A 21156-nucleotide genomic window follows, 5' to 3' on the forward strand; every position below is an offset into this window, starting at 1 on the left:
AGGAAAGCCCTTTCCTTCCTCCTCTCAAAGGCTGGCAGCACGGCTGCTGGAGCCTCTGTAGTCTGTAAGCTAAGCAGAATCTAATTTTGGTAGCCAGACCATATGGCTTTCTCTATAGCCAAAAAAATCTATAGCAACCTTATGTAAAGTCCAGAGCAGAAGCACCGTACCCAGACTCAAATATAAAATCAGCTTCAGAAAATATTGTCTTGGCTATCTTCCCTACTTCCACATTTTTAGCTTGATACAGATTAATACAACTAAAGCTTATTGGGCTTTTTGAACCATCTCTTTTCTCCTTTTTGCACCACAACATTTAAGGATTAAACCCAGAGAAACCCACTACATATTATTTTTAAAACAACCTGAGATTGATGTCCACATTTTGTAAATGTGCTTAAATTTACACACAAGAAATTCTGTTCTTGAAATTTAATTCTGCACATACATAGGGCTGGCTCCCATTAATCCCTTTTCTTTGAAAAAAAAATCCTTTTTTTAAAAAACTTTTTTTTTAACAATCTCTAGGCATTCTTACTGTCATTGTGGGAAAGAAAAGGAATTGACTATAAATATACTGGTAATAGTCAACTGAGAGTCAAAGTCAAAAAGAAAAGCAATGGTTATCCTAACAAGCGTAATAGGACTGTTTTCTGAAAATTTACACTGGGTGGTTTTTTTTATAAAAAGAGCATACCAAGAACCACAAATTACTTGTCTCAATCTACTCTTTTTTTCTATTTCTCCGTTTCTTTTCTCATCACTTGGTAATTCACGTACATTAAATTCTATTCAACGTGTTGCCAATTATGAAAATGACATATATTAAAATCCTGAACTGGATGACTAATATTAATTTTAGACTCTATTTATTACCTGTTTATAACAACATGATATTGTTCTGCAGCCTATTTGTAGTGCTCAGATGAGGATAAATGTTCTGTGGGTAGCAACAGTTAGATGTGAATTAGCCAGTGTTGTTCTCCTTGCCAGCTGTGGCAGATGTGCTGTGCTGCGTTCGGTTCAGAGAGGAAAACAGTTACCACGAATGAACATATGGAAAGCACTTGGGGTTGTGCAGCACCTTTAAACAATGATCCTGAAAGCCTTTCAAAGATTGTGAAGTGGTGCTATTGGAAACTTGAAGTCCTTTGAAGGGTGTTCACATACCCTCACACAAACCCAAGAGTTTTGCTTCTGTGTGATTCTTAGAGGGTTTTCTTAGTCCATACTTCTCCACCTGGTGCAGCTGCAGCTGTTTCAGTTCCTTTTAGTCCAAAATAGCATCTGAAAAGGACTGTGAAACAGAAGAGAAAGCAGACAAATTAATTTAAAAAAAATTATATGCACACACACACATATATATATACAAATATATATTTGAGAGAGACCCCCACATGATGGTACTAAAAGAGAGCTGCTAGGGGTCACCAAGAGACATTTTGGTGAAGGGCAAGTAAAATCACAGAATCACAGAATGGGTTAGGTTTGAAGGGGCCACAGTGGGTCATCTGGTCCAACCTCCCTGCTCAAGCAGGGTCATCACAGAGCACATGGATTATGTCCAGACAGCTCTTGAATATCTCCAGTGAGGGAGACTCCACAACTTCTCTGGGCAATGTGTTGCAGTACACTCAGTCACTCACACAGAAAAGTTCTTCCTCATGTTGCAGGACAGGGTAGGAAGTTTGCTAACTAAAGCAAAAGTCTGCTTCCTGCTAGTCCGAAGATACTTTCAATTAGGTAGGATTAAAATATGAGCCAGAAATGAGCAGTAAGCATACCACAGTGGGATGCTGAGCATATGCCTGGATGGGTTTTTCCATTTGGAAGAATTGCTTGGGACAGATATGATCAGTAGTCCCTCTGTTCTGGAAAACCATTTATTGTTCACTGTGTTTTACAGAGGATCTGAAAAGGGATAGAACATAAATAACTGTTGTAGCTCGTGGGACTGCAACTCTGCAAGAAGCAGACTCCTTAATTAGCCTCTAATGAAGAAGTAAAAGAGGTCCTGGAGTCATAGCTCTGGAAAGTATGGCGTTACCTCTCCCTCCTCTGCTCTTGGTGAGAACCTGCAGTGCAGAAGGACTGGAAAAGAGGCCTGCACAGATGGGACTTCTGCCCATGGGAAGATAAGCATACCCAGGAAGGACCCTTGGCTGCTCCCGCTCTCTGGGGCACGCCTGCTGTGCAAACTAGCCTCTCCCCAGCCACTCCCAGCTCAGACTCAGCTTCCCTGGGATAAGGATACTTACACAGGATACTGTCAGGGGGAGTCTCTGCAGTTGGAAGGCATAGGGAGACAGGAAATGTACCCAGCTGCTGTGCTCAGACAGGCACCGGGTGGTGATTAGGAATGAATCCCATACTAGCTTTCACAGTTAAGATGAAGTGGGAAAACACTGAATATACCCACATCCAAGCATACCAGAATAGGTATTAGCAAACACCAACCATGACCTTCATCATGATGACTAACCAGCTATAACAGAAACAAGTCTTTCACAAACAAGAAATGCAAGCAAAACTCTTTCCTCAGCAACTGGCAAGATCAACACCGGACTCAACATCCTTAATTTTAATCTGTGAATAGGCATTCAGTTGGAAAAAGTTTGTGATGGGGTAGAGTCCTCTTGTTTTCCTCTAAGATGCTAAGAGAAAATTGCTGTACAATCTCTAGAAGCACTTTCTTTTCCTTTTGGCAGGGTAATTTGCATTTACAGCCCATATGAAATACATACTCTGATATTCATTTATCAAAACCCAAGATGATGGACTGGAAGGCCAAGCAGGGGAATTACACACACAACAGGCAAATGCAGGCTCCAGAGTGTGTTTGCTCTCTCAGGGATTTGTTTCAACTTGCACCTGGAGAACCAAACAAAATCTTCAGAAAAACACAAAATCTGATAAACTTGCATTTGGGGAAAAAAAAAAAGTGAAATCCTATTAGAGTTCAGCTACACTGGGTAACTTACAAATTGAACAGAGGAAACACACAATGGTGTTAAATGCTCACAAAACTGGATCTTTCTGTAGTCCTCTTACTGCCCTGCATTTACGTCTAAAACCTAAATCTCATTTTAACATAGAAAGCAGCAAGACGGATTTGCTAGGATTAGTTTACATGAGAAAAAGTAAAGTTAAGGTGTTTACTGGCTAAGGAGTAAAGATATTTAGAGAGATGTTCTGAAACAGTTTCTAAGGGATGCATTTTTTTTTCCTAAATCATTATTTGTGGCAGCTGGACTGAAAAACAAAGCTAAAGGAGTTTCCTTTCAGTTTCAAAGCAATTCTGGACTTCAGCTGTAGCCTTAAAAATGCACAGACAGAAAAAGGATTAATTTTCATCTTTTAACAGAAATGCATTCACTAGAAAGGAAGCAAATGGTGTCCAAAAAGCAACATTTGTGATATGAGAAGCCACGCCAGCTTCTTGAGTGCAAGCTACAATATGTGCTGACAGCTTAAGCAATGCAGGGTGCAAGATTAGTCATTGCTCTGCTATTTACAGCAGCTCATTTCTTCACTGGTAATCTGCAGAAAAGCAAAACAGGATTCCAAACACCAAACTTCAGGCCTTTTAGTTACAGGGAAAGCACTGAGAAATCACTATGTGCAAGTGTCCTGAGTTTAACTGCAGCATGGAACTGAATCCTGCAAGGATAATTGCATAACAAACAAAACAAAGTTCAAAAAAGAAGTATTGAACACTTCCTTTACTGGTAGCCTCAGAATTTAGCTTGTAACCTGTTTTTAAGCATTTCAGGATTTATAAACACATACGGCCGTTAATTCTGTGAAAGTTCCTGTAAACTTATGACCAGACAGTATTCTGGCTGCACTGCACAATGTTTTAGATAAAAGCAGTTGTTTTAGGATGAAATTGCCAAAATATTTACTTTAAGCTTATACAATTAATCAGCAAGATTGTCATAAGTGTTGTAACAGGCTTTATTGTATTTATCTGTTCTTACAACACCAAGACTTCAAGCTTCTCAGGCAGAACTGCAAAATATGCTGGTTCACTTTGGTGGCAGAAAGTACGTGGATTTTATTTCTCCATTCTGAGAGGAAAGGTGAAAAGCCTAAACACCTTTGCTGTGGGATGGCTTGTTGCTTTTTGGATTTGGGGCTTTTTTCCATTGATTTCTTCCCATTATGATTTTATCCTCTTTATGATGTCTACCCTTATCAAGATTCATTTATATAAAAATGATCCAGTACTTTGAAGACATCTTAGCTAAACTTCTGCAGCATGCAATCAGGAGCTGGCCAAGTAGTCTGGATTTGGAACAAGGGATTTTATAAAAAATGTGTATAGTTTTGCTTTTAAATTCACCATGTTTTTTAGAATTATTCATTTGTTATAACATAAAATATCAATGTAAATCACAAGTATGACATTTTAAAGCTGAAGTACAATTGAGCATGTTCTTTTAACTAACAGTGGCATTTTATCTGGATTTTGACGCACCAGTCCAACCATGCAAAGGTGTTACCAGTAGTCAAATCTGAAAACAGAAAGCAATGCTTTTGGCAAGGCATTTTATTACAATGTCAAATCTTTTTTTTTTGTTAGCAGTCAGTCACTGAAAACAATCTGTACACATCTAATTTAGTCAACAAAAATAGTTGTACAACTTTAAGTGATGTGCCCCATTTATGTAACTTGTTATGCTCTGAAGTGATGCTCTTCATTGAATCCTCACATAAACAATTACCAGTCTTAACATATATTAAAGTAAGATTAGGTTCTTCTCTCAAAAGTACAAAAAATAACACTTTAAATATACAGTGGCTCCTAAGCTTAGACAGAATCCTTTCAGGAAGAGAGTTTTGCACTTCAGTAGACAGTGCCTTTAACATCAAGAGCTCTTCAAAGTGCTTGGCAGAGGTGTGTGAACACTATCCCCACTTACTAGATGATGAAATAAGGCACAGAGGTCAACTACTTTGCCCACAGTCACATAGAGAGCGAGTGGTAGAACTAACAGAGCAGAATTTGGGGGTTTCAGTTCTCCAGTGTAACCATCACATCTCATTGCCACTATTCAAGTGCAACGGCTTAAACCTTTCTGAGGAGCAAAATGTGTACAGCACACAGTAAACAGGAGGGAAGATTCAGGGCTGGTTAAAGGCTGCAACGGTTTCAACCCAAACCAAATTAATTTGGTAGTCAGAAACTCATAATGCACTTCAGGGAATGATTATATAGAGAACTATACATTAACCTGCAGAGAGAAAGCTCATTAAACGTAAGACATATGGTGTTAGCTTTGCAAAAAGTACTGGTTGTCTTAAGCTTGACAGCAGCTCAGGTATAATGTTAAGTTTGTCAGAGAAGCGGTACTTTGTGACCAGCAGATGTCCTAAACATTGTTCTCCTACCAGCAAGATGAACTTCTCTGGAGTCACACAGAAATGCAAATAAGGGCTAAATATCTCCTCAGGAGGCAGAGATGTGTATGAGGCACAAAACCCCACATTAATTGCTTCTGAGGTATGGACTAAGTGGTAAAGAAATACCAGTCCAGAAAAACAAAATAGTCAAAAATAAATGTGGTTACAAAAACTGTCACTCATCCAAAATCACCAAGAAATGCATCTTTGGATAGCTTATCTTGCAAAAAAACAAAGAAGTGTGACACATGTAATTCCTGCCTAGATGAGAAGCATTCTCTGTCCTAGCCCTCTGCTGACAAACAAGCATTTCAGAAAGCCTGTCCTTGGATAGGATGCTCATGAGATGACTCATTTACTGACAGAGGCTGCTGATGGGATTCAGAAACAAGTACACTTTGATTCTGTTCTTCATTGACTTGATGGGAAGGAACTGTATTGTGGCTAGAATGAGACTGCTGGCTTGATTCCTGAGCCAGCTGCATGTGCTGAGCTGGATGTGAAGATCCCGTCAAGTGGATTTGTTCATTTTGTCCTTGATGAGCATGGAGATGTTCTAGCGCTTCCTTTGAAAGAGTTATGACATGCATTTGTTCAGACTGGGCAGCCTCTATTTGGTTTGCAATCACATTGATACTTTGGATTTGTTCTGCTTGCTCCTGCTGAGCTGAAAGTAACAAGTTTTGCAGCTGTTGTGGAGGCTGTGCAAGGAGCGCGAGGTTCGCGGCCTGCTCTGTTGTCATGCTGGGGGCATTTTCTGCAGTCACAATACTGATGCCTTGATTGTGGCTGGGCATGAAGTTGATGTTGTGTACTGCATCTGTAACCAGCAGCTGAATTTCCTGCCCTCCCGAGGTGGCAAGTTGGTACTGCTGCAGCTGGAGAATGTTTCTCACTTCTTCCGGATGAGCGTTGGTGCTTGGGGCAGTGCTGACTTCCTGAAACTGCTTTTCCTTGCTGTGAATTTTCAGATGCGACTTCAGATTGTCCAGACGAGCAAACTGCAAACTACATTCTGGGCAGGCAAAAGGCTTTTTGCCTGTGTGTAAGATACAGTGTCTTCTCTTAGCACTGGAATCAGAGAAGGATTTTCCACATATATCACAAGAATATGGCTTTTCTCCTCTGCAAAAGGAAAGAATTTGATCTCATTAAAATATTCACTTTGACAATGCTGCTTTCTGAAACTTACTCTGTAATAAAATACTTAAATGATTACATTGTTTTTCTAAATTTTAAGTACATAAGGGATGGCATCATTAAAAACATCCTCTGTTTGACCTCCTGATTATTTCTATTTGACTTCACAAGCTGTACAATTAGTATATACTCCAGAGCTACAGAGATAACTGCCTTCCTCTCATAAAACCAGAGGTACAAGCTCCATGCTGCTAGACCTTGACAAGAATGCAACAACTTTGCAGAATTCTAAGCACTGACCATTTTAAGAACATGCATTAACAGTGTGAGCTTAAAAAGTTCAGCGTCCAAATCCTAACTTGCTGCCTGTGTCAAAAGCATAAGAAATTTTACTGCATGTGTTTTCTTAGACAAAACTTCTCTGGTGATTTAAAATCGAACATGTCATGGAATGAATTGCCCTGACAGGGGTAAAAGAAAACTAATGCTATGAAAGAAACAGGATAGCTCACAGGCTAACAGGACAATGCTCAAATAACCTTTACACACTATGGCTACTGGTTTGCTGTCAGACAAAACTTACAGTAAAATCTTCACAAAAATAGTATAACAGTAAGTATACACTGTCAGTGAACAGACACAAAACACCAAAGAAGACTCTTACAATATCCTGGCGCATGAGTATTTAGGACTTCAGTCCTAAAAAAATACCTATTTTTTCCTTACATAGATTAAGCAAAAATATTAAATTTTTAACAGTTGTTCAAAATGCAATCAAGTCTGATTGTTTTATAATTAAACAAGCACTACATAAAAGTTATAAAATTAGAAGTTACATTTTTAAAGACTGTAATGAGAAAAGACATACTTTACCTGTGAATTCTAATGTGAGTCTGAAGTGAACTTTTAGCTGTAAATGACTTGCCACAAATCTCACAAGTGAATGGCTTCTCACCTATCAAAAAGAATGTGACTTCCCTTTTTAAATAGCACTTTTAATCAATACATTAAAAATATTTTGTATTTTACCATACACAGTATCAAGTGTGCTCACTCACGCTTCTGCCATGGCTCAGCAGATATCCAAAATGGAATGAACCCGCTAGTCAAAATGAGGGTATAATATTTTAAATGTACACCTCTAGCATTTTTCCCCTTTGAAGGTGAAGCATTAGGTGATCCAAGCCCCCAAAGCAACAAAAAGCTGTACCTATGGCACAGATGTGGGTGTTCCACATGGAACAGAAACACTTTGAAAAAGGCTGTCCCTGAACCCTGGCATTAATGCCACATTCACATGCAGCACCATGCAGGTGAGTAACCCCAAACTTCCAAAGCTGAAAAATGAATCCATTATCTTAACAACTTGCCTGGCTTTCTATAACTTGCCTGGCTCCATCACAATAGGCTTATGATATTCTGGGAACATTAAATTATCATCAGTTAAATAAAATATGAGTTTGTTTGGGGTTTTTTTTTATTTGTTGGGTTTTTTAAGTGCATTTGGAATTCTGACGTCTAATTGAATAGAAGCAGAGAGGCCAAATTAAATTATAAGAAGGTTCAGAAGAAACAGATACTACCCAACCAAAGCAAATCCTAATTCACACCATAGCAAATCCTTGTAGCACTGAGGTTCGAGACACTAGACACGAGAATCCAGATCACCACTGTGGTAATTCACACCATCAAAGCACACCAAAGCCAGGGATTGGGCAGCAGCCAGTTTCCAAGGAAGCTTCCCATTTAGCATAGAACTGCAATGCTTACCAGCTTTCATGTGGCTTTGGAGGGCATGGATAAAGGATGAGAGAACAAAAAATACTTGTCAGAAGGGACCTTTGGTCATTCAGCCCCAGCTTGCCACTGAAAATGGAGTAACTTCTCAAGTAGACTGTATTGTTATGACTCAGTGTTACCAAACTGCTGCCAAAGGAGAACAGTTGTATCTATGTTAACACCTGGCCTTGGAATTTTACTTTGCCTTTGAGATGGCACAGATCAATTATTATTTCTACATAACTAATACTGGTATCTTGCCTGTCTTTTCTAGAAGCAAAATATATTGCAAGCCAGTTTCTGCTAAAACTCAGCTTAGCTCACATTTTTGCAACTTACCTTGCTAGTAAGCTTCCTCTTCTCACTTCCCACCCTAAACTCATTTCCCATTACATTTATAGACATGTATCAGCTTCAGATAAAAAAACTCTTGTTGTTTCAATGCTGTGTTCTCCTCAACACAAAATTAAGTAAGTATCGCATGCTATCACTATTCTGGATAACCAAAAACTCCTAGAAGCACGAATTCTGACCTCAGCATATCCCAGAAAATTTAAATATTTTTCACTTAGAAAAGAGGAGGAAATGAATGAGATTAAGATGCTTGAGACTGAGTTATGTATTACAACAATTAAGTGGCACACTTAAGAATAATTTGATTTTGTGAGGAAATCGCTACTGTTTCTAAAAGACTAAATTATTCACATGTCACCTTATGAACTTACCCTTTAAAGGAAAGAATTTGATGAAGTTTATGCTTTGTTATTATGAGAGGATAGATCAATATTTTTATCTCTGTTATCCAGTGATTCATGATCAGCTTGCCCTCTAAATCTCTTAAAACACCCTCTGACGCACTTGCATTAAATCATCCCTCCCAGCCCATCTCCTGTCAACATCTGCTTTATTACAGTGCAGTAAAAGCTAAATGGAAATAATTATTTTTCTGGTCACAGCACTTTTCATAAGCAAACATCCCTCACAGACAGAGGTGTTTAATTCATTTAGGACACACACTTCCTGTCACTTGTCAGCTCACTGCAAGCCCAATACATGCTGGATTACAACTCTCCCTACAAACTGAATTCTCAGTCCAGGATTCTACCACAGGAAAGCTAACTGGCATTTTCTGGTGCAGGTTTTATAAAACTGGGGGGAAAAGCCCCCTTCCTGTAAAAGGCACTGCTTCTGTGCTGCTGTAACACAAGCTGATTTGTGCTCCTGCATTCTTGCTGTCAAATCTCTTCATTAGCAAGACAGGCATCATTACGTACAAATAGAGCAGAAGTTCATTCCACAGAGACAAGTGTAATTTGTCTAACATTGTTTTGTCCATGTAACTTCAAGAAAAAACAAACCACAAACCCTACAAAACCCAAGGTACAACATTACCTGTATGTGTTCTTAGATGTTTCTTTAGCTGAGCTGCATCCATGAATTTGCGACAACACTGGTTACATTCCGGCAGTGAACGGCCTTGTCGCAATAACAAAAAAAGTGTCAGTGCATAATTGATCCCCTCTATCTCTTCAGTGATCTTTGTTAAAGCACTTTCCTGTAAAATAACCACTTTGATATAATATAGAGATAAAAAAAAAGGTGATTCACTGCTTCCTCCCTATCTTAATTGCCACACTCCTATGTTCCCACTTAGTATTACCACAGGAAAAGAGGGAACTGAAAAACACCTTCTTTTGAAGCTTTGTAAATTTTGATTTTCTCCACCACGTCCTCTGTGTGTATCTCCATCCCATTCCAGAAGTGAGAAGAGCACTTCCTAAAGTTTGTATGCCCTTACTAGTCAGAAGTAGTGGACAATTACAATGCAATTTACACACCAGGCAGCAGAGACAGGCAGCAGATTGTTTATACAATTCCCAGCTTCTATGTAGCATGGGTAGCAGGGCTAAAATTATCAAGTTGTATGTCAAATTACAGTGTAACTAATTTTTAATCATCATAAAAGCCCTTCTCAATTAAATATTTTTCTATACATTCCATTTACTATACACCATTATGTCTTCTTCACCATATCCACAGTTATACCAAGATAGGATACATCAAGGCAGCAGAGACTAAATACATCACCGAGGAAGAACTTTCAGCCTAAGACAATCTTTAGGAAGACAAATCAGTATGGACTGTAAGCCAGGTCCTAAACCCAAACTTGTTATACCTGTGTGTAGTCGATAATGGCTCTTGAGCTGTCTCTTTTGGCTGAAGTATTTCCCACACTGATCACAGGTAAAAGCTTTCTGCCCTGTAGAGAAAATCACTTATTAAAATGTAAGCCACGTCTAAAGCAAGTATAAGGAAACAAATAAAATACACAAGCAAGCTGTGAGGAGCTGATTCAGTTTTAATTTGCCTCAACAATGGCTGTCAGAGGCACATGGGGGAGGGGTTGAAAATGTGCCACATCCAGGAGGCAGCTAGAAGATGGAGGAAAACCTTCTCTGGGAAGACTTTTCCTGGTTCATGTCTCACATGGGGCAGGCAGTCAGCAGGGGAACACCGAAGACATTCTCCAGTCAGATGGCAAAAGGTCTCTACCAATGGACTGCACTGGAACATTGGACTGGGCCTATGGTCTCCTGTCAGCAGGTGGACTTTGGGAGGAGCCAGGGGCATGAAAAGTAAGTTGTCACAAGCCCCAGAGCTTTTAAAATTTTCTTTTTGAGTTGGGCTTTTGGCTTGGGGCTTTCTTGAGACTGTGCTTTTGAGGCTTGGTGATTCGAGGGCCTTTTTGAAACTTGCTTTTGAGTCAGTTTTTTTTGAGTCCTATGCTTTTTGCCCTGGCCCAAGCCTGCCTTTTGGCTCTCCTGCCCTCGCTGGCTCTTGCTCGCCCTCACGTCTGTCCTGCCTCCGTGTGTCTCTGACCAAGTCCCTGCCTGCTTTGTCCCAGTGTCCCTGCTTGAACCCCCTGCATCCAACACTGCCCACTGCTGCAATCCTTCCCATGACCATATCCAGGCTCTGGACCTCCTGCCCGACTGGCCATCACGGCAGGAGCCGTGCACAGGCAGGCAGCGTGCACAGCCCCACCTCAGGACATTGAGACACTCCCCAACTCCAGTGGTGAAGCCCTCTTTTCCCTCTGTCTCCCCCCATTTCTTTCCCATTTTTCTTCTGCTTGTTCTGTTTTTTCTAGCTCTCTTTAGCAAGATAACTCCTTTTCATTTTGTTTTTTCATTACCAATAAATGGTTCTCAGATACAACGTTTGTCCTGTTTGACATTATTTCGTTCCTGACCATCCTTTTTTAAAAGAACTCCTTGCAGCTTCCCACAGTGGAATGTGACACCAGAACACACAAGACAGAGCAGAAGTACTTTTTTTTCAGAAAGACAAATTCTTGCAGCAGAGAGCTACATTTGCCTTGAAGTATTTACCTGAATGTAGGCTCATGTGCTCCAGAAGAGAATGCTTTGTTGTCAGAGCCTTACTGCAAATGGTGCACGTGTATGGCCTTTCCCCAGTGTGCATCCGCTCATGGACTTGAAGAGAATGCTTCTGGGAAAAGCCTTTGCCACACTCATTGCACTTAAAAGGGCGCTCCCCTGAAAGAAAAAGATAACATTTTTAGGCACAAATGCGTCATTTCTCACTAGATGTTCTAAGCTGACAGTGAGATGCACTGCAATATTGTAATTACTGAAAAAATTAGTCTCGATTAGTGGTAAAGAGACAAGCTTCACAAAGGAATAAAATAAATTTTTAGCTATTGCCATATAATTCAGTGCCTAAATAATTAATTACACTAAAATCTAGGTGAGACTTGATTCTGAGATCTGCTGACAAGAATAAACAGCAAACACAGAACACATCCTAATTTGGATCAGCATGCTATTTTGGAAATTCTTGCTGTAGTCAACAACCAACACTTCAACAGTCACATTTGGCAAAATCACTAAACCTAACCCAAAAGCAGCAGTCTCTGAAGGCCTACCTGTATGGCTTCGCTGGTGAATAGCCAAGAAGTGATTATACTTAAATACTTTGCCACAGTCTTTACAGCGAGCTTCAGAACCTGCACGTTTTCTTTTTCCATCGCTTCTCTTTGCCAGTCCTTTCTCATCCTCATCCCCAAGAAGTTTATAATCTTTTAGTTTGATTGATCTCATTATTCTACGTTTGCTGTAACGGCTCTGAGTGCTCTGTATTCCTTCAGATTTAGGATCGTAGTTTTCATCTTTCTCAGCTGACAGATCAACAGCAGTCTCTGATCCACAAGCAGGTTCAGTTTCTTTTGGAGAAAAGAGATCTTTTTGGAGATCTTTTCTCACTGAAGCCTGTTCACTGGCAACTGTTTCTTCTACTTCAGTGTCTTTTTTCATAAAATTTTGCTCATTTTGCACGGAGTTGTTCTCTCTCAGCTGCCCATCTTCAGTGGAATTTGCTCCCAATTCTTCTTCTTCTTCTTCTTCTTGGACAACCTTGATTTTCCTTGGTCGCCCCCGTTTTCGCTTTGGTGGATCATCTTTTTTCCTGTCACTTCCAACAAAAGAGGCTCCACTTTCAGCTGGAGCTGGCAATGCACTACCAGGGCTGCGGCTTTCCAGGTAGTCTGTACAGGCCCACACCAAGTCAGTCACTTTCAGAAGTTGTGCAGTTGCCAGGATTTGTTCTGTGCTTTTCTCACTGGCACAGAGGCAACCAGTGTAGATAAATTCTAGCAGAACTCCAAAGGTGTCTGCAACCATCCCCTCCAACATGTAAATTGATTGCCCTATTTCACCCTCATTTACAAACATCATTGAGAAGTATTCACTGCTGGCAGCCAGCAAAGCTTTATGAGCTCTGAATTGCACATTCTCCACTATTAGAGTAATGTCACAAAGAAAATCCTTTTTTCTTTGTTCCTCAAAATTAGCAAGAATGGTATCTTTGTGAGCTTTGGAGTGGATAATCAGTTTCTCAGAAGGATCAGTTGTTTTTGCCATTTTACTTATGAGTATTAAAGGAGGTGCCTGGAAAAACAGAATAGCTTTAGTAAAGAATTATTTTAAAAGTTGGCATTATTAAACCCAAGTATCATTTGTTATACCAGTAACAGAGTTCAAGAGTTTCTGAAGCAATTCTGAATCCTCTGAATGTTTGAAAAATCAAGACTATTGCAGACATGGAATTTCTTCCAAAAGTATTTTTAAATCCTAGGAAAAGGCTACAGATAGTTTTTTAGATCAGAATTACTGCCTATCATTTTTTTATCACTGATGTACTGTGAATTCCGTATTATCTAAAAAATGGGTACCCTAGCTTCTGAAACTGAAACAATCAGACAGAAACAACTCTTGGTCACAGCTTCTTAGTATAGCAGTAGCTTTGCTTGACAAGGTTTTGGTAGCAGGGCAGCTACAGGGGTGGTTTCAGTGACAAGCTTCCCCAGTGTCTTACAGAGGCGACACCAGCTGGCTCCAAGATGGACCCACTGCTGGCCAAGGCTGAGCCCATCAGCTGATGGTGGCATCACCTCTGGGATAACAGATTTTAAAAGGGACAAAGAAATGTGCACAACTGTAGCTGGAGAAAGGAGTGAGAACATATGGGAACAGCAGCCCTGCAGACTCCAAGGTCAGTGGAGAAAGAGGGGCAGGAGGTGCTCCAGGTGCCAGAGCAGAGATTTCCCCACAGCCTCTGGTGCAGAGGATGGTGAGGCAGCTGTGCCTCCACAGCCCGTGGAAGTCCATGGTGGAGCACAGATCCACCTGCAGCCCCTGGAGGACCCCACACCAGAGCAGGTGGGTGCCTGAAAGAGGCTGGGAGCCTGTGGGAAGTCTGTGCTGGGGCAGGCTCCCAGCAGGACCTGTGGCCTCACAGAGAGAAGCCCACACTGGAGCAGGTTTGCTGGCAGGACTTGTGACCCTGTGGAGGACCCATGCTGGAGCAGACTGTTCCTGAAGCACTGCACCTGTAGAAGCTGGAGCATTTTGTGAAGAACTGCAGCCCATGGGAAGGACTCAGGCTAAAGTAGTTTGGGAAAAAAGGACTGTCTCCTGTGGGAGACCCACACTGGAGCAGGTGAAGGGTGTGAATAATCAAAAGAGAATCAAAGACAATGTGCAATGAACAGACTGCAGCCCCCATTCTCCATCCCCCTGCCTGGCTGGAGGGAGGATGTAGAGAAAACTGGGATTAAAGCTGAGCCTGGAAAGAAGGGAGAGTTGGGGTGAGCTGTTTAAAAATCTGGGTTTATTTCTCATTATCCAACATGATCTCATTGACAATAAAGAAATTTCCTCAAGTCAAGTCTGTTTTGCCTGTGCTGGAAACTGGTGATCAATCTCTTTCTGTCCTTACCTCAATCCATGAGCTTCTATTATATCCTCTGTCCCCTGCCCACCTGAGGAGGAGAGTGGCAGACTGACTTTGCTGGGTACTGGTGTGCAGCCAGCACCAACCCACTACACTGGAAAAAAAAAGGTCAACTGCAGTTTGATCAGTGCCGTTTACTCAGGGAAAAGGCTAGGAAATCCTGTAATAAATGATGCCATGGTTTAGTTAAGGTGTTAGGGCATGGGTTGGACTCAATGATCTTGAAGTGATTCTGTGTTAAAACTTCACTGGTATCAATGTGTCAGGACTTCATTACTTCTTTTAACCCAAACTATCCTTCTGAAAATTTCTCCTTTTAAATTTTTTTTAACACTTTCACTTTTTTAACAGTTTTTACTTTACTAAGCTTCAGCCTAAGAAGGTAGGCAGTACAAACACAGAAACAACAGTGTTTTGAAGGGTTGTATCTAATAGAGGGTTCATTAAGGTATCCATTAATGATCAGTGTAACTTGCTAAGTTTCTTCAATAGTAAATTTGCAAAAATTAATAATAAAAAAAATTCCAGCATTTTCAGAAGAATCCACCAAATATTATAGAAGAGATATGCCCAAAAGGTCCTATTTACAAAGTTCAGCTAAACCAGAGATAACACGGATCAGCTACTAGTTATATCCTAATTTATACAAGTGTCATATTAGACGCATATAAATTTGCATATTTGTATGTAGTTTCTCCAACAGTTTCAATCACCTGAACAAATGCTCCATGAAACAGCAGACACTAGCTACAGAAGATACCTAAATGCTACTGAGGTAGTGAAAAAGCGATTCTTTAGCCCAAATCACCTACCAAATAATTCACGGCGGAGTCAAATTGTTTTATCTGGGAGCTTTAATTTCCGGAGCATGTGAGTCTGATGTTTGTTGCTGGAGCACCTTAAAGCACAGCTGCAGGTGTTACCCAATCTGCCTTATCGTGCACTACAAGAATTCCTCGACGGCTGCTGCCAACTCTGCCTGCAGGCATCCCCTAACATCCGCACGTGTTCCAGACAAGGTATTGGCCGTTTTGTGAGTTCTGATCGCAAGAAGGACTTCGGTGTTTGACCAGGAGGTAACAGCATTAATATCCTGACTGCAAAATCCAAAACACCCCCCTTCCCTAAAAACCCCTCACCATTCTAGAGTGAGGCTATAACCCAGCAGAAGGCGCCACGCTGCCGGCAGTGCGTTCGGATACACACTCTGGTCCAGCCGTGGAAGAGCTCCGGTGCCCCCGGGAGGTGATCCCGGGGGGCAGCGCACGGCCCGGGGCTGGGCCTCGACACGGGCACGGCCAAGGGCACCTCGCGGGTCGCCACCCCCCGCGCACCGTGAGAGCCCTCCGGATCGCCCCTCAAGGGAAGGCCGCTCGTCCCTCTTGGGGCAGGAGCAGGGAGCGGGCGCTGCCCCGCCAGAGCCGCGGGCCCGGAGCGCCCGGCCCGGCTGCTGCCCGCCCTGCCCGGCACTCACCGCTCGCCGCCGCCGCCGCCGCACTTCCGGGCCGGGGCTGGCACCGCGCCTGCGCCGCCGCAACGAGCGCAAGGCGGGCGGGACTTGGAGCCGCGGAATCACTGAACAGCCGGGGTGGGAAGGGAGCCGCAGGGATCATTCGGTTCCAACTCCCGGTCCTGGCCAGGAGAGCCCTCAAAATCACATAATGTACCGGAGAGTGTTGCCAAATGCTTCTTGAACTCTGTCAGGCTTGGTGCTGTGACCACTTCCCTGGGCAGCCTGTTCCAGTGCCCAACGACCCTGTGGGTGAAAAGCTTTTCCTAATATTTAAACTAATCCTTCCCTGGCACTACTTCAGGCCAGTCCCTCGCATGCTGTCTCTGGTTTCCACAGAGCAGAGATCAGTGTCTGCTCCTCCTCTTCCCCCCACAAGGAAGATGTAAGCGCAGTGAGGTCTCCCCTCAGTCTCCTCCAGGCTGGACAGACCAAGTGACCTCAGCTGCTCCTCAACCAGCTTCCCCTCAAGGCCCTTCACTATTGTCACAGTCTTTCTTTGGATGCACTCTAGTAGCTTTATATCTCTGAACTTCAGGTAAAAGATTTTATTTCTAAGATTTGAAGATTTAAAAAAACTGTCCCAGGAGCGTGTGATGTTCACGGGCCATGTTGCAGCCATGCTGGTGCCTGATGGCAACACTCCATGTGCTAATCAGTGGAAATACAGGGTTCACACAAAAGTGGGACGGGTGCCTTTCAGAGAAAGAAAAGTCTGCAGCCTGTCATCAAAGCCAGGGGGCCGATCTCTTGGCTCCTTATACAGGCCTGCCATGGCAGTCCCCAGGTAGGGGATGAGTTGGCAGTGCTCCACGAACTGCAACAGCTTCTTCCTGTACATCTGCCGCACTGGCTCCGAGCTCCGGGGGTTGTGTGCTGCAAGAATTTAAGCAGCATATTAGTGTCCCCTATAAACATTATGGAATTACATTACAGAAATTTTCAAAGGCACCAAGTCTACCTCTGTTAGCATTACCCATGGTATAAATAAACACCTTGACTGTTGGTGCCAAGCCAAAAAGATCGTCTGGTATTTCAGAAAGTTCCTGACTCCAAAGGGCCATGATAATCAGAAGGATCAGGCTTTTGTAAAAGAAGACACAACAAGCATGCCCAGCTGCTGTCAACTTCCCATTTCTCAGGCCATGAGATACTGGTGAAACTCCAGGCAGTGACAAATTTGGGTAGTGTGGCACACAACCTGAAGTGGGACACCATGTGGATAGACCAGGTCTGGTATGGCTGGTGCTGGGCCACTCTGTCCTTGACACAGGTATTCTATGACCTAAATGCTTTGCCCATAAGATAGGCTTCCTTGTCATACAAGGAAGTCAGGTTTGATAAGCAGGACTGTGACCAGCACAGCTTCATGAGAGGAAAGTCCTGCTTATTAAACCCGATTTCCTTGTATAACAAAGTAATAATCCACCTAGCTGGTCAAGGGAAGCCAGTTGATGTAATCTTTTTGAATTTCAGTAAAGCATTCAATACTGTCTCTCACCTTATCCTTCTGGACAAAAGGTCAGGCACACAGCTGGATAAACGCATCATGCCATGGGTGAGCCACTGGCTCACCACTCAGGCACAAAGGGTTATAGGGAATGGGTGACATCGGACTGGTGACCTGTCACCAGTGGAGTTCCACAGGGCTCAATCTTCAGCCCTGTGCTCTTCAACATCTTCATAAATTACTTGGGTGCAGGACTGGGATACTGAGCAAGGTCACAGATAATACAGAACTGGGAGGAGCTGTTGACTCCCTCAAGGGCAGGGAGGCCCAGCAGAGACCTTGACAAATCAGAGGACTGAGCAGTCACCAACCATATGAAGTTCAATGAGGGAAAGTGCTGGATTCTGCATCTGGGATGGGGCAACCCTGGATGCACGGACAGACAGAGGAATGAGAGGCTGGAAAGCAGCGCTGTGGAAAGAGAGCTGGGGGTTGATGACAAGTGGAGCATGAGCCAGCAGTGCCCTGGCAGCCAGGAGGGCCAACCCTGCCCTGGAGGACATCAGGCACAGCATGGCCAGCTGGGCAAGGGAGGGGATTGTCCCGCTCTGCTCTGAGCTGGGGTGGCCTCACCTCCAGTGCTGGGGGCAGTCTTGGGTGCCACAATATAATAAAGACATTAAACTACTAGAGAGTGTCTAAATGAGGGCAACAAAGATGGTGAAGTGTCCTGAGGGGAAGCTGTATGAGAAGCAGTTGAGGTCACTTGGTCTGTTTGGCCTGGAGGAGACAGAGAGGAGACCTTACTGCAGTCTTCAACATCCTTGTGAGGGGAAGAGGAGGGGCAGACACTGATCTCTCTGGTGACCAGTGAGGGCCCATGGCCTGAGGGAATAGCCTGAAGTTGTCGGGGAGGGTTAGATTAGGGTTGGATATCAGAAGTTTCTTCACTGGGTTGAGTGCCCACAACGGTACTGGCACAGGCTCCCCAGGGAAGTGGTCTTGACACAATTCAAGAAGTGTTTGGACAATGCTCTCCAGGACACAGTAGTTCTTGGGGATGGTCCTGTGCCCTGCTAGGAGTTGGACTCAATTATAGTTATGGGTCCCTTCCAACTCAGCATATTCTGTGATACCACAACTCTGTGAAGAGTTGACCAGTAGTTCAGAGGAGGAAGGAAGGTTTCTCTCTGCCCTAAGCCCTATTTTGGGCTTAGTTATTTTTTAGTCCATTAGTATTGAGTACCAGTCCTCAAAGTACAGTTTATTACTTTAATTGTTAGCCTGAGACAAAGGAGAAGGAGTGAGACAAATCATAATAATTTTTTTTTCTTACACACAGTATTTTATATCTCATTACAAAAACTGGACAGCATGAAGAACTATACTATAAGACACTTCAGCCCACTACCTTTAAACTGTAGACATCTACATTTAATGGTTTCTGAGAGATTTTTCAAGCATATCTCTAAATACAGCCCTTACAGGAGTCTAGCTTGAAGGATACTCAATCACTCTAGTGATACATGGTTTACTACTCTCTTTTCAGGAGTAAATCCATCTGCATTTATGGTTGATCACCTGTACCTTCTCAGATACTGAAAGCAATCTAGTGTTGTGAGAGAAGCTGAAGGAACAACTAAATCCCTGTTTCTTGTCCCCTGTTTAAATGTGACATTAGAGAATGATGTTAATTGAATATGAGAAAGTTTAACTTCACATAGAAATAGGATGAAATAAATTTCCAGGGGACCACAACTTGAAGCACTTCGATCAAAGTTTTTGATCAAGAATGGTGTGACTATTCTGAAGAGATGCACCATAATAAATAATGCTGTATTTGCAACAAATCACAGAATCACAGGATGGGTCAGGCTGGAAGGAACCACAGTAGGTCATCTGCTCAAGCAGGGTATTCCCAGAGCAGATGGCACAGGATTGTATTCAAATGGCTCTTGAATATTTCCACTGATGAAGATTCCACAACTTCTGTGGGCAATCTGTTCCAGTGTTTGGAACACCAAAGGACTTGTTATGTTCAAGTGATTTGTCGGTGTACAGGAATGCTACATCTTAAAGCTGGAAACAGTCCTACCCAGTGCTAGAAGAAGAAAAACTTGTTTTCCTGAATTCCTAGGGTCAAACTGTTTGGCACTGCACAGGGAGAAGACATTTCTGTACTTGCATAAGCCTTTTGGTTTATCATCCACTACTAATAATGATTTAATGTTGCAATATATGAGCAAAACATTCCTAGCATGGGCATCCTTAGGTTAGCAAAGCCATGCTAACAATAGAATGAAAACAGCCTTTGTGAATGAAGCAAACTACAGTATAAAAGCAGTTTGAGGGCTTAGGAACTGTACATTTATGCAGGGGCTTACCATGTGCCTGCCCTGTTCAATGGTGTTCCTTAACAAAGCTGTGCTAGCAGAAAAATCTGTGCTAGTTAAGAAAACTCTGGAGGGCTCTGGAAACTACATGAGGAAACACAGGATGTGAAGAGCTTCAAAAAAAATAATTAATATTGGTATTATCTAAAAGAATAAATAAAAATGTAAAATATGAAAGACCAGGTGAAGTTCACTCAGTGAACCGTTCGGCTTATAAAAGATAGAAGTGGTGGGTTGAAAGAAATGTCAGTAATGCTCCAGAAGTGTCCAGCAGTGCTGGAAACAAGCCCAAAGCTATAGCAGAGCTGCAAACAAAGACATTGAAATCAAGAAAGCTGGCAATAGTTAAGCTGATGGCAAACTATTAAAGATTATTACTGGCAACTGGTATCTCCTGCTGAAAAAAAACCCAAACAGAAATTCTAAAAAATACCAAACATGAACACTAATTTGCTATCTATATTGTTTCAGAGGACTTATGTAATTTATACAATTAGTTATTTTTATAGCATGCTATTTTATACACTACCTTTTAGATGGAAGGAGACAAAAAGCAGAGCAGTTTCTTTCACACTTAGGAATGGATACTTTGGCTTAAGGCTGCCAACTTCATGCAGAGCTTTTATTAGAGAAGTTGCTACTCCCTAAAGAAAGAAAACAGGTTTAAAAGACCATTACAGAATCTCGAGTAATGCCTTATCCTGTTTTTATGCAGATCTAACAATACAGGACAATACCCTAAGTTGGTGAATAGCAGAAGATAAAAAATTAGCATAAAATAGGGAGGGCTGTGACCATGAATTATTGTTTTATTTATTCATGTGTCAAAGTGTAACAACCTACTCTTAAATTTTTCCAGGTAAGCTTGTGTCTATGCTGGTGTTAAAAGTCAAACCAAAATGTTACAAGATATGATAAACAACTAAGTCAGAAAATCTATCATATAATACTGCAGCTTATTATCCTCCTCTGACGGTCTTGTATTTTTATTCATTAAAGCTACAAACATCTATTACTTTAAAGCTTAAAAAAATTGCTCTCAACTGTAATTAAAAATTTTTCAATTTAATATAATTCCATTGATAAATATAAGACTCAAATGCATTAAAAATTTAAAAAAACCTGAGTGGGATGCACTATATATCAAAAAATCATGTTTCAAA

The 21156-nt window shown here is 41.9% G+C and overlaps 2 protein-coding genes across 20 annotated transcripts in view; both read right to left on the reverse strand.

The window, feature by feature from the left end:
• Positions 1–417: 417 nt before the first annotated feature.
• AK9 (adenylate kinase 9) overlaps positions 418–21156 on the reverse strand; it is a 77981-nt gene continuing 57242 nt past the window's right edge. For 5 of the 7 annotated variants that reach the window (XM_023923924.2, XM_086876776.1, XM_086876780.1 and 2 more), the window contains exons 35-36: positions 20523–20637; positions 16684–17026 (exon numbers count right to left, since the gene is read on the reverse strand). In XM_023923924.2, the coding sequence (XP_023779692.2) occupies positions 16824–17026; positions 20523–20637 (318 nt within the window). In that variant the 3' untranslated portion in view covers positions 16684–16823. Of the gene's footprint in view, positions 1298–16683; positions 17027–20522; positions 20638–21156 lie in introns of those variants that run through there. The other 2 variants (XM_086876781.1, XM_086876782.1) reach the window with 1 other exon arrangement.
• On the reverse strand, positions 4538–20562 carry ZBTB24 (zinc finger and BTB domain containing 24). Of its 13 annotated transcripts, none has more exons than XM_086876790.1 (9): positions 16115–16396; positions 15453–15696; positions 14626–14734; positions 12275–13295; positions 11718–11885; positions 10502–10585; positions 9718–9801; positions 7420–7501; positions 4538–6531 (listed from the first exon to the last, which is right to left on the reverse strand). In XM_086876790.1, exons 4-9 carry the CDS (start codon positions 13266–13268, stop codon positions 5718–5720), a joined length of 2226 nt encoding a protein of 741 aa, XP_086732916.1. In that variant the 5' UTR covers positions 13269–13295; positions 14626–14734; positions 15453–15696; positions 16115–16396; the 3' UTR covers positions 4538–5717. The 13 variants fall into 13 exon arrangements, with proteins under 13 accessions (XP_086732916.1, XP_086732919.1, XP_086732917.1 ...); XM_086876793.1 differs by having other exon boundaries at positions 14626–14729; positions 16115–16156; XM_086876791.1 differs by having other exon boundaries at positions 15780–16142.

This window comes from Cyanistes caeruleus, chromosome 2 (assembly GCF_971803275.1).
Source record: "Cyanistes caeruleus chromosome 2, bCyaCae1.hap1.1, whole genome shotgun sequence".
NCBI lineage: Eukaryota > Metazoa > Chordata > Aves > Passeriformes > Paridae > Cyanistes > Cyanistes caeruleus.

Coding starts and splice junctions, on each gene's coding strand:
- ZBTB24 (XM_086876798.1), bottom strand. CDS start 13,268: ATGGCAAAAACAACTGATCCTTCTGAGAAACTGATTATCCACTCCAAA. Junction 10,586..11,717: donor GCACATGAGCCTACATTCAG/GTAAATACTTCA, acceptor TTTTCTCTACAG/GGCAGAAAGCTTTTACCTGT. Junction 7,502..9,717: donor ACATCTAAGAACACATACAG/GTAATGTTGTAC, acceptor TCTTTTTGATAG/GTGAGAAGCCATTCACTTGT.